This window comes from Nelusetta ayraudi, unplaced genomic scaffold (assembly GCF_046127955.1).
Source record: "Nelusetta ayraudi isolate G7.1 ecotype Tasmania unplaced genomic scaffold, CSIRO-AGI_Nayr_v1 ptg000060l, whole genome shotgun sequence".
NCBI classification, from domain to species: domain Eukaryota; kingdom Metazoa; phylum Chordata; class Actinopteri; order Tetraodontiformes; family Monacanthidae; genus Nelusetta; species Nelusetta ayraudi.
In genome coordinates this window covers 4,295,849-4,309,305 of record NW_027466110.1, presented here as the reverse complement: position 1 = coordinate 4,309,305, position 13,457 = coordinate 4,295,849, and the positions used below count along the sequence as shown (strand labels likewise).

The 13,457-nt window shown below is 45.5% G+C and overlaps 1 protein-coding gene across 3 annotated transcripts in view; it reads left to right on the top strand.

The window, feature by feature from the left end:
- The window catches only part of LOC142897682 (obg-like ATPase 1), a 38,744-nt gene that overhangs the window by 11,424 nt on the left and 13,863 nt on the right, over positions 1-13,457 (top strand). For all 3 annotated transcript variants that reach the window (XM_076040178.1, XM_076040177.1, XM_076040179.1), the window contains 3 exons: positions 3,855-4,030; positions 7,734-7,814; positions 8,106-8,203. In XM_076040178.1, the coding sequence (XP_075896293.1) occupies positions 3,855-4,030; positions 7,734-7,814; positions 8,106-8,203 (355 nt within the window). The remainder of the gene's footprint in view (positions 1-3,854; positions 4,031-7,733; positions 7,815-8,105; positions 8,204-13,457) is intronic.

Genomic DNA, 13,457 nt, shown 5'->3' with positions numbered 1-13,457 from the left:
TGTTTTTTTTTTTTTTTTTGGGGGGGGGGGGGGGTGGATGGTGAGCCTGATGTGAAAGAGTCAAACCAAAGTGTTGGTTCCCGTTTTCTTTTGTGTGGCGCCAGTTGATGAAGTTTCATCCAATCAGACTCTTCCGGCCTGCAGACCTGCTCCCTAAGTCCATAATTTTACGGAGCTTAGGCTAATCACTAATCAGGCTATTGAACGCCACTCACCCTCCAGAGGCTAATCCTTTTGTCCTATTAATAAAACAGCACCTGTTAATGCCGTCCCCAGAAAACACACACAGTTTGAGACGTCGCTGTAAAATCTGCATAATAAGACAGATGTGACGACCCAAAACAGGCTTGTTCTGCTGTTTTGTGTGTGTGTTATTTAGAGTCCCGTGCCGGCTTTGTGTGGTGCTGCCGCCGCCTCATAAAGTCTGTCCAGACCCACCGAGACCCAGTTGTTAGGGGACTAATTGTGGACATCCCCCACAACCCCCCCGACACGTCTCTCATCTCATTCACCTCGTGCATTTGTTCTCCGGCTTTAAGCCGTGAATGGTGCGGCAGTAGAGTAGCTGTGAATGTTAAATTAGCCGAAATTAATCAGACCAAATTACTTTGGAATATGTGGTAGTCTGAGGGGCGATCAGCTGCTCCTACTCTTTGAAATTCTCCTTTAAATTTTTTGATTTATTGCTTTTTTTTTTGAAACATAGAGCTGCAAACAAAAGGCACTCAGAATAAAATTAGAAATGTGCAAGCCAAGGATGCATTTATTAATGAACTATTGCTACCAAATAGGCTAGAACATGGTCTCTCCTTGTCCTTTTGTTAGCTACGATTCAACCCCTGAGTTATTTATCAACCACATGTACCTGCTTTGAACATCTTAGCAGCTAATTGAAATGTGTTCAATTAAACAACATGCCTGTATAAATGTTCATTTGACATGCACGGTCTGTGCATGTGCAATTGTTTATAATGTATGTATATCCCCACAGCTCGCAAAATGATTACATTGCATTATATTTGCAGAGTTCATGCAGAGACAATGGCAAATTTTCATTCCAATCAGCGCTGAACGGGGAGTTGGTAAATTGGCACGGCAAAACAATAATTCCACTGATTAGCCCCTTTCTGCATGGCGTAAGTGAACTGTTTATACTGTGGAGTACCTCTGCAAGAGGAGAGGAACCAAAACAGCCTGATTAGGCAAAGAGTAATTGGATAAGTTCATTTTGCCGCCAGTACAACGCACAGGACGACAGCGTGCACAAAAGTATGCAGGGTCTGTCGACTCCCCTGAGCATTTTTACAGTAAGTGCACCTGACATTAAAAAAAAAAAAAAACAGTATCTGGGATTCTCAACTCCTTAAGAGTCGTTATCTAATTCTGTAATCAGATATAAATAGCAGCATGTGAAAAATCTGCCGTCAGCTCGTTCATGTCTCAGCTTCTCCAAAAGGATCTGATGGAAATGTTTTTCTCAGTTTTAAGATTGATTTTTTTTTTTTTTCCCCCAGAATGGAATGAATAATTTCAGAAACAATGAAAAACACAAGAATCATTCTGGTGTTTTCCTCTGAAGCGGTGACAAACAACCACCACACACCAGACCAAGAAGAGCTCGTCCCGGAGCACTCGACACGTCTGACCGGGCTTGGTTTTATTATCCGTGGGATTACGAAACAGTTTCTGTCCTCTTGTTTACAAATTTCACTCCAACCCCATTAAATCGCTGAGCAAATGGTGGCAAGCCAGGGGAAGTCACCGCAGTCAGCCTTATCCCCCTGGGGACGGCAATATTTGCCTGAAAACCTTGTCAGTCGTTAAAATATTCAATTCTGGGTCAAAGTGGAGGATCAGCGGAACTGGCAGATGTCACCTCGGGAGCCTCGCAGCTCACAGCTGAGCAGCACTCAGAAACATCCCACTGACACTGCTTCGTTAAATGGAAAGGTCCATGTCATTTGAAGCCACCGACACTTTTTTTTGGATTGCCTGAATAAGAATATTTTTTACCCCAAATATTTTGGTTTTATCTTCTGTATCCACCTTGCAATGAGCTCATAGAAACTGAGTTGCCAGGGGAGGCCGACCTTTGAATGGCCGTTAGACGAACCAACTGTCCAGCACGCTCGAGCCGCTCCTACGTCTCATCTCGTTATCATTAAAAGGAACTTGGTTTCGGAATTCAATGAAATCTGTTGAAAGTGCCGGATACTGAATGTTGGAAGGATGGATGAGCAAGATTTGAACGGTGAAGTCTTGAGAAACCCCACATATTTATTGTCTTTACTCACGATCCTGCGGAACCTTTGCCGCCTCCATTAGCGTACAGCGTGGCTCTGACTCATCGGTAGTTTTGACGTGTATCGACGGCTCACGCTTGTCAGAGAGAGACGTTACTGTAGATGAAGAGTCAAATCACCTCGGCGACGTCATCGCCCCGCTATGCCTGACTTGTCCGCTTCACTCATCCTGTGCGGGCCTGTGAATGTAGATTGTTTTTGGGTGACTGCAATGTGCACATTCCAAACATAGTGTCCCCTCGGCACGTCGATGTTTACAGTCATCCGTCGCCTGACACGCACGCTTCCCCCGGCGAATGTGCTGCAGCGTGGAAAAACTTCATGAGTCACCGTCATTGACTGATTTATGGAGGCGTGTGCAGGCGTATTCCCACTGGGCTTCCTGGCAAGGTGTACACTCACTATTAATAAAGTGTGTGACAAGCTATGGGTGCACACAATTGGCATGCCCTGAACAATTTCTCTCGAACAATGTTGAGGTGGAATCAGAATTTTAGAAAAATATGTTTCGAACACAGCAATTCTCTCAAGACAGGTGATGCAGTTGAGTACAGGTTAGCTGTAACTCACTTCTCTTCGTAGGGTAATTCTTCATCTACTTTGACCAAACACACAACTCAATCTTTTTTTAAAAGAAGTCCTAAAAGCATCACAAGATACCTTCTTGAAAAAGCCAGAGTTAGTTTAATAACTACTCTAATAATTGCTACTCAACTGCATCATTAACAATGGCCATGAATCTGAATCCTTTATACAACTTTTATTTTTTATTTTTTTTACCCTTTTCATTGAGACGTGGATCTACTCTAAGGCTCTGATTCTGTTGTGTGATGCAGTTCCCCACAGTTGCCACTAGGACGGTTAACGACCGTCACTCTCATGTGACAGATGCACTGCTGGGGCCTCCCCTCAGCCCTCCCCTCAGCCCTCCCCCAGCCCTCCTCCTGCCCACCCCCAGTCCTCCCCCAGTCCTCCCACAGTCCTCCCCCTGCCCACCCACCCCACCCGCCCCTGAGCACTGCTGCAGAATCAGAGGCAGTTCTTCGAGCAGCTGCCGGCTAAATGGTCCGCTTCAGAGCCTCATTACCTAATCACCAGCACGGGCCGCGGCTAAGATGCAAATGATTAGGGAAGGACTGTTGTCCATCGCAGACAATGCTGACATTTTCCCTCTTACACACAGAGCTTTTTTTTTAATTTTTTATTATTTTTTTTTAATTAAATTATTTGTATGTTTAATTCCCATTGCGTGTTGCACATTGAGACTTTATGATAAAAATGTTAAAAATAAGACGTCTCTTGACAAGTTGGAGTCGTCCTGTGTGATTTATACATATGGATGGTTGGTTTGCTTTGATTTTCTTTCAAAGTCCCATCATTTTGGGATTGTATCTGATGGCGCTGTTGCTTGTATTGTTTGTGTGTGAGCTGCCGCAAATAGAAAACAAAAAACAAAACATATATAAAATACAAATAAATAAGTAAATACTGTATTTCCACACTGATACGCGCCCCCTCCCCCCACCGTCCTGCGTGCCCTTGTCGCTGCAGGTGCTTTCGAGGACGAAGATATCATCCACGTGGAGGGGACGGTGGACCCGGTGAGGGATGTGGAGATCATCCACGAGGAGCTGAGGCTGAAGGACGAGGAGATGATCGGCCCCATTATTGACAAGCTGGAGAAGACGGCCATTAGAGGCGGCGACAAGAAACTCAAACCAGAATACGTGAGTCAATGTCTCAGCAGGCCCTTTGCTCCCCCTCGCAGCGAGGCACAAATAATAACCCTCCTACACACATGTCCGCGGAGGGAGGGAAGGAGGAAGGGGGGAGGGAAGGGAAGAAAAAAAAAGTATGCTTTTTTTTAATCTCCCTCCAATAGGTCTCACCCCTCCCCCTGCCCTATTTTCCCTTTCAGAGATTGAAAGTGATCAGGGGTCAGGGGTTTTCTGCTGCAGAAATCATTAATAGAGAGTTACTTATTCAGCCGCTGACCTCGGGGTCGCAGCATCGGGCTAATGAAAGTGTTGCCACACAGCTCTTTTCATCTAAAGTAATACTCAAATCATGGTGCGGCTCTCTCTCCGCTGATGCTCGTGCGCCTACAGCGGCGGCCTGGAGGGTGTGTGTGTGTGTGTGTGTGTGTGGGGGGGGGGGGGGGGGGGGTTGCGGTGCGAGGCCACGCCGGGTGACACATATAGCCGCGGCGCAATATGGATACAGTAAATGTTTAGAATATTGTTTGACAGAGGATTCCTGGGGCCGCGTTGGGTGTCAGCAAAACGAGGGCTAAGATCAGAAAAACACACACGGGCGCACACACACACACACATACACACATCCTGCACGTCAGGGCAGCACACACGGACACATTCACAGCCTAGTATTGTTAGGGTAATGAGGCTGAGATGCAATGATTTGGTTTCAAATGTGTCATGATGTCTCTCCTCCAGTGGAACAGGCCTGGATGGGAGCTCTCTCTCTCTCTTTCTCTCTCTCTCTCTCTCTCTCTCTCTCTCTCTCTCCCTCCCTCCCCTCTCTCTCTCTCGCTCCCTCTCTCTCTCGGCCCGCTCAATTCCAGGCCTCCGGCACCACGCCGCCTCTGACCACTCATTACACTAACGAGAGGGGTTCCTTTTTTTTTTTTTTCACCTGCTGCAGAGTTCGGTTGGTTCCCCTCAGACTGCCGCCCCCCCCCCCCCCCGCAACCGTCCCACTCCCCCCCACCACCACCGCCACCGCCGCCGCCGTACCGCCAGCCCACCTCCCTTTTACAGCCAGCAGCACTTCCCCTCACCCCTGTAGCCCCACAGACAGGAGCCATTCAGGCTAGGCAGGTGGCCGCTTACGCACATAATTGCTAACAATTTTAGGCAATGAATAAAAATGATACATTACTTGTCAAAGGTTGCGCGCACGTCGGCAAAGTGAAATCTATAGAAGACCTCTTTAGATGGCGAAGAATGGTGCTTATCAAAGGCTGCACAGGGCTTTTAAATGGGAGGGATTGTGTGATTGTCTCACAGGCTGGAAGCCCAACGTTTGACTAACTCAGCTGCGCAGACGCATACACTCACACACACACACAGGCAAACACACACGCGTTTATTCAAACGATGCACTGAATGTATGCATCAGGCAAACGTCTCAAAAGTCTGAAAAATATACAAACAAGTAGAGGTTGTATTTTTCCTTTTTAGGCTCCACAGGATGCAGGAAATGAGAGGTAAATGTAAAGCAAGGAGCGCTTTCATAGATTTTTCTCCTCCGCTTTCATTTACACATTTGAAATAAGATTTCTGTGATTGTTTTTGCACTCCAGAGTCTCCAGGTTAATTAGATTCTGCTTGTGAAATGTAAAAATGACATATGTACACGCAACACATACTTAATTTAAGAGTATACTTGTAAATCTGTCTAGGTATTTTTGTTGACATTGCAAAGAGTTCTTCAACTGAAGTCCTCTCACATTTATTATTATCAGTACTGTTTTGATATATTGGGTTAGTGCATATACACTGGGAAACTGGACAGCGCAGCATTACTCAGAGACCAAACAGTTGTGTAAAAGGCCTCGCCTGCCTGTGTCTCAGCCATAGATGCGACTTTTCGCACACATCAAAGTGTGTTTGATGTTGACGGAATGTGCAGACAACTGCACTGAAGGAGTTCCTTCTGTTTCTGTGCCCCGCTAACACCAGACGACATGAGACAATATGCACAAGCAGATGTTTTAAGAGACAGCAGCTGGCGGGAGGAGTAATAACGGCGAATGGTGGGGATGACGTAGCTAAAAATGAAAATATAAGTGACGTCTACGTCGTTATAATCTTTAATTTAGACGTTTGATTTAGAAACTCAAGGGGAAAGTGGTTTTCTGTATATTTATTCATATATGTATAAGTGGCAAACTGTAAAAAAAAAAAAAAGAAGATTAGATTCAATAAAGAAAAATTTCCCTTTCATGTGATTATTTAAAAGCGTGCATATGCAGCGACACAAGGGCCGCAAGTGCGTGCAGTGTTGTGAACCCCGGGGCCTATTTTGTCGGCGCCGTGTTTACGAGAACAATATTTCATCGCTTTTGTCCCCTTTAAATCCTCAGAAATCCCCATCCTTCTCAGAACCCCCCCCCCCCCCCCAAAAAAAAAAAAAAAACAATAAGAGGAAGCCAGGGGCCCACCAGCGGCGCTTCATGGTGGCAGGCATATGTGTTTGACCCTCACGGGGACCTATATGCCTTTTATTAACACCTGCCTGTTAGAGGAGCGCCGCACGGCGGCGGCGAGCTGATGAGGGAAACCTGGAGCGGGTTCAGGCTGTGTCACTGGCCGTTTGCTGTTTCCATTTCACAGATGATTAATCTCTCTGTGAAGACTTGGGACGGCGCGGGCGGAGTGTACGCGGCTCTTCCTGCGCCCTCTCCCGCTGGCTGCACTCTGGCTGCCTGACTAAAAGGCCTTTAGAATTCCTGCGGAGAGAGATGTGCAGAGAGTGAATGCAGCTGGCTGGGGGTCAGCGTGTGGAGCTTTTTCTGCCATTGTGTAATTGAGGCTCTGCTAGGAGATTTTTTTTTCTCTCTCTCTCTCCGTCTCCCCCCTCAGTTCTTTCAAAAGGGGAGTGTGATTGTGAAGTGCTGCAAGGGCTTGGGGAGGGGAAAAAGGGGAGGTAGGGGGAGTGTTGCAGGGGGTGGAGGAGTTTTTATATGAAGGGGGAGGTCAAGTTGACGGGAACAAAAAAACGAATGTGTTCCGCTAATTTCTGCGGCGCTGGATCAACAATAATAGGCTCAATTTCTTTATTACATTTTTTTTTCATAAACGTGCTCCCTCCCATCTTTCCCTCCCTTTTCCGCTTCCAGATCCTGTCGAGACCCCTAGTCTCGCCCGGCGGGTGGGTGGGGGACTCACTACACGACACCCCCCCACGAGTGCATCAGTGATGAATGTCCCACACGTGGCTGCCAACGCACAATATTTTTTCCTGCAGAAGAAGCGCTCAGTAATTAGCTCCGACGCTCAAATTCGGCAATTCGGCTGCAACTCCGCATTCGCCGGCGCAAAGTGCCCGAGGAAGGACCAGTAATTTACACCTTCGCAAAAAACCAACTTCCAATTAGCTCCCCAATCTTCCCCCCATTTTGTCCTTTTCATTAAAAAAGAAAAAAAAAAGTCCCGGTGGGAATTTTTTGGCGAGCGCGACTCCCCCCGCGAGGCGTTTTTCTCATGATTTAAAGGAGGAAGCTTCGCGGGCCCTCGCTGCTGCCATGCCCTGTCAAAGCCGGGGCCACTCCTGCCTTCCCATTGTTCATTTTGGCATCAGGATGCCATGCGTTTTAGGAAATAATTACGCCATACCCTGCTGGGTTTATATTTCTTTTTCATCTTCTCTAATGGCTCCTCGTTCATTCTCCTTTTAAACCTCAAACAGGACGTTATGTGCAAAATCAAGAGCTGGGTTGTGGATGAAAAGAAACACGTCCGCTACTATCGCGACTGGAACGACAAGGAGGTAAGTCTTTGATGTGAGACGCTGATTTACTGCCCTGATTTGTTTTTTTGCGGTCCGGCTTCGTGGTACCACCGCTGTTTCCTTTTTCTTTTTTGCAAATTACAAGTTGTCCAGTTGACGTGACTTAAAGTAACGACATCAGGCCAATGTCGATTTTAGTTGAAGACCTTTAATAGTCGCTCCCCTGCAGAATGTAAATATGAGGCCGTCTGATCTGTCTTAAGAAGCTTAGTCCGTCAAATTTGGATCATCAGCCGCTTGTCTTGTGTGTCTTTTTTTCCCCATTTTCAGATTGAAGTGTTGAACAAATACCTGTTTTTGACCTCGAAGCCAATGATTTACCTCGTTAACCTCGCAGAAAAAGACTACATCCGCAGAAAGAACAAATGGTGAGTGCTCGGTGGGGGATGAAAGGTGAGAGTCGTCTCATCGCTTTCAATTATCGGCGGCGAGCAACATTTTCCCCTTTCAATCTCATTTCAGACGGAATGCAAGTGATGTGGGATGCACGTGTGTGAGTGTGTGAGAATCAGCCTGGAGGTGGGATTGTGTAAGCCCTGCAGACCTGCTCTTCATTAGCCACATACTGTACACACTAACTAGCATATGGTCCTCATTTTACACTGCAGTCTGACATTTCCAGGTGATATCAAATTATGTTGCCAGTTATGGGGCCAGTATCTCACAGTGAAAAGACACAAGTTGTAAACACCTTTTGAAATATTATTATCATCATCATTATTGTCATTATTATCATCATTATTATTATTATTATCATTATTATTATTATTATTATTATTATCATTATTATTATTATTATTATTATACTTGCACTGCATTACAACCACGTCATTCAAAAGGGGAAGGACATTAATTAGTCTTTATGAACTTCATCCTACACCCTTTTCGAACATGGAGTTGTTACTTACTGTATGTCGTTATAAAGTTGTCTTTTCACATTTGTTTTTGGTTTTTGTTGCCTAAGCATGGTTACATATTTTATTTATTTTATGTTTTTAAACCTGTTCGAATGAATAAATAAATGAAAAGAAAATGAATGTAATTCCCACTAATGACGGCGTCTTGCCTTAACATGACGCTCTAGTGCCTTTTAATGCACCGAACGAACTTATCGGACCCTGTTTTTCATCTCTGCGATCGTCTCCGTTGTCAAAAGACACTTTTTCTCTTATCGTAATATTGACACGCAGCCGCAGGGAGAGCGGCTCTAGAAAGCTGGTCATTGACATCCATTATATCTGAAAAGGGCTACTTTCCCCAACACTGCGGGCCGATTTGTCCGCGACACCAACTTGCCGATTGTTATCCCACTTTTCCAATTGCCCTCCAGGCTTGTGAAGTCAGCCCTAAGCAAAAAAAAAAGAAAAAACAAAAAAAAAGTGTTCTATCTACTTGGCAGTGTGGCGTTGGGACGGGAAGTTGTTTACCCGCGGCTGTTGTTGTTGCCCAACGGTCGGCGCACAAAAGTATGAATGTCAAAGGGGGAGGGAGGGAGTGGAGCCGTAAATCAAGTGATTCATGGCATGTGGAACATCCGTCATCAGTCGGAAAAGAAGCCCCCCTTCCCCACCACCACCACCCCCAGGCCTTCATGTTGGGTTTGTGTGTGTTTTAACTGTGTGAAATGCAATAAATCTGCGAGCGCTTTAAACAGGCAAACAGTAGTGCGCAGGTGTCCTGAGGGCCTCGGCCGTGAACAATGGCCCACATCAAAGTGTCGATGCCTGACAAGTGATGAGTCACTTCCCTTGTCCGGAGAGAGAGGGAGGCTCACACCTGTATGGAGATGATTACAGGTAGATCTCCGCCGGCCCTAATTGTACAATAAACGCTGCTCTCAGCTCTAATGGCAGCCGGTCTTGCGAGCGCAGAGACGCCAGGCTGCCATTTGGCTGTCGCCGTCGTGGCCCCTCGACTTTTTTTCCCCCAGCGGCGCAGTCGAGATGATGATACGGGTGTGAGGACTATTCAAAGCAAACAGCGAGACAATTTGCAAAGCCTTGCCTTTTAATGTGTGTGTGTGTGTGTGTTGGGGAGGGGGGGGGGGGGGATGGGGGTAAAGGAGGTGAATCCTGGAATGAGGAGCGAGTCAGCCAATCTGATCCTGGTCCTCTGGGCTCTCGCTCACACTAAGGCCTAAGTTTTGTTCAAAAAACTTTGTATTTATTTGTTTGTTTATGCTGTTTATCTGTTTTCACCTTTCATTCTGCCTTTATATTAATTCTATTACTTGTAACAAAATACTTTCACTTTGCCAAGTCGTTGATTTCATTGGCATGCCGACAGAAACGGAGATGCCATCAGTGTCAGCAGAAGTGGGAAGTAACAAAGTACAAATACTTGAGTAGATTGAGGTATCTGTACTTTACTTGAGTATTTCCTTTTGTAGTGACTTTTTACTTTACTTGCCTTTGTTTTTACCCAAATATCTGTACTTTCTATGTCTTAAAAGGTACAGATTCTGTTCAAAGTAATTCACTTATTATTTAATATAGTCTATAATCTCTTTGTAGTGGAGCTATTTGAACGATGCTGTTGTTCAATGTAGTTGTGTAGAGTACCTCAACCTTTTGAGGTCACAGTTCAGTACGTTTTCAATACAGAGAGAAATAGACGTGTAGATAACAACATTGGTTATTGTTATTAAAAGTGTCAAGGTCCAAATATGACTCACTAGTCATAGATTTTAGTGATTACAGATTACATTACATTTTGGTTGTGCTACAGTTGAAAAAGAAGATAAAACATATTGTATTACGAGTACCAAAGCTGTTGAAAACTTTTCGATATTTGCAAATTCATCAACAAATGTATTGTTTCATTAATAGCAAAAAAAAAAAAAATTTTTTATTTTTACTTAAGTGCATCATAGAACCTGTATTTTCACTGGAGTAAAGGAGTTGAATCAGTACTTGAACTTTAACTGGAATATTTTTCCTCACAAGTATCCATACTTTTACTTAAGTACAGAATGTGAACACTTTTGCCACCTCTGGCAGCCGGGCGGAGTCCCCACCCCCCTTCAGGCCCCCACCCGCCCCCCATTTGTTAACGAGGATCAGCCGGTTTGGAGTACGGGGGCCGATATCAAGACGCCGAGCGCTCCTTGTTTAGATGAGAATGCACACGGCATTAGCTCCGGCGAGCCATCATTAATGGACGGATCAGAGGAAGGAGCAAGGCCTCCTTTCATCCCCGGGTTCTCTGCTGGAGACGGTACATCATTTACTGCCAGAGAGAGAGAGAGAGAGAGAGAGAGAGAGAGGGAGAGAGGGAGAGAGAGAGAGAAACAGAGAGTGGGGGAGAGAGAGTGGGAGAGAAAGATAGGGAGAGAGATAGGGAGAGAAAGAAAGATAGAGGGAGAGAGAGAGGGACGAGGGAGAGAGAGAGAGCACATGGCTCCAATCCCCGTCCGGGCCGCACGTGTATGAGAATGCGCCGGGCTGCTGCGTGCTGTTTGAAGTCTGCTCGGAGGCGACTCGGCGCTCATTTGGATGCTGGTGTAATTGCGGTGCTGCAGATCAAAGGGGCGGCGGGGCCCAGTGATGTTCCAGAGGAGGCTGCGCCGCGCGGCCCTCCGGCCTCCAACCATGCGCTGCCCCCTGCACATCCCTGCTCGTAAAAAATGATTAAGGCCGCGTTTGTCGTGTGTTTATGACTGAGAGGCATTGCGTGATGGGGAATGGCATCCACGAGAGACTTTCAAGAGGCTTTCTCTCCTCCTCTTCTCCTCTCCTCTCCTCTCCTTTCCTCTCTTCTCTTCTTCTCTCCTCTTTTCCTCTCCTCTCTCCTATCTTTTCTTCACTTCTCCTCTCCTCTGTAACCACCCTGGAAGACTTTCTGCACCCTGCTTTTGTTTTTTGTTTTTTTGCACGTTTAGAGTGCCATCAGAGAGCTTGTTGATTGGTAGGTGGGCGGGGCTTCAGCCTTAGCACGTTTCCACTCATCCGTTTAGTTCCTGTTTATTTTACGGGGATCGGAGGTGTTGTTTTCATCATCAGTTGTCGTTCCTTTTATCAGGTTTGATGTTGAAATTCTGTGCCAAGAGAGGAGTCGACATTCCTCCACCACGAGGAGCCCTCACGGGGGATTTTTGCTTTTACCTCTTTGTGTTTTCTTCTTCTTCTGCCTCTCCTTATTCTTCCTCTTCTTCTTCTTCCTCTTCCTCTGCTGCTGCTGCTTCCTCTTGTGGACGGCGTGCATTAAAGTAAAGTGTTGCCTATTAAGTAGATGAGTTGACCTTTAAGGAAACTAGCGAGCGTGACCTGTGGCTGAGTGCCTGCTAGAGTGGGCTTTCCTGGTGAGTGTAGGAACTGCAGGGTACCGCCGCTCGCAGCTTTTATTATCTCTTTGTATTTTTGTCTCTCTGCTTGATTGCGAGTGGGTGTGCACGCGCGCGCGCCTGTTTGTGTGTGTGGACGCGCGTGTGTAAATATCCATATATATGTGTGACCATTTCTATCTTCCGTATATTCTAAGATATATTTTTTAGTTTTTTTCTCTTTCATTCAAGCCCGTTTAATACATCATCCCTTTAGAAGTGCCCTGCTGCATTAAGTTACCTTGTGCTCCCTTTGCTGGTCACTTGCTTTTCCATGAGGAAAATGATGATTGACTCACCCTTGGCTGTGTCAATCATCTTTTTTTTTTGTTCTGCCACTAAAAGCATTAAAATCAGCTATTGTCACAAAATTGTGTGTGTGTGTGTGTGTGTGTGTGTGTGTGTGTGTGTTTGTTTTCACTTGTTTTAAATAATAATCATTTATATTTAATGGAAGAGCAGGTTCACAAGTATCTACAGTATCTCCAGTAGCCCATAGTGTGGATCTGCTCTGGGTTTTACTCTATGTGAGGTCAAGTGGGCTCTTTGCAATGAGCTGCCACTAAATTTCACACCCGTTGACCTTGTGTGTTCGAAACTCAGACATCAGCTCCAATAAGTAAATAATTTTTAAGTCACTGTGGAACACACTAGCTCGACCTCATTCAGCCCCTCCACCGTCAGTGTTTGCGGAAATGAAAAGTGGGAGATAAAATGTGTTCATTGTGGAATAAACATGTTTATAAGGCTGCAAGTGATTATGCAACAAACTTGCTCACTGTGCCACATTGTAAATCTCTATTTTAGTTTAAAAAAATCTTCCCCCTCAAATGATTAAACAAAGCGAAACAAGACCTTTTCTAACAAACTTCTGTGAACTTTGGATGTTTTCATCACCTCCTTTTTAAAGATTCACAGATTTAATGGGAACAGAAGGTCACTGGGGCACAGTGGGGATCAAATATTTACAAATATCAAACGGAGGATGCGTTACGCAAGGCTTATTATTGAGGAAAAAAATGTATTTTTGTTTCCTAAACATTGAGAAATAATAACCAAATAACTTTATGGTCCTACATTTACATCTGTCCCTGTTGACACAAATGCATTTGAAGGGGAGGAAAGTGCCTTTGCCGCTGTCTGATACTCACATTGGCCTGTAGGAGGAGCTTTGACAGAGTAAAGGAAGCGTTGACAGGAGGAACCAGCATGATGGCTCTGCCTCCAAAAGTCGTACTGTCCCCAAGCTCTCCCACCGTGTCGTCACTGAGTGGCTCGTTTAACTGTTGACTTGCACATTT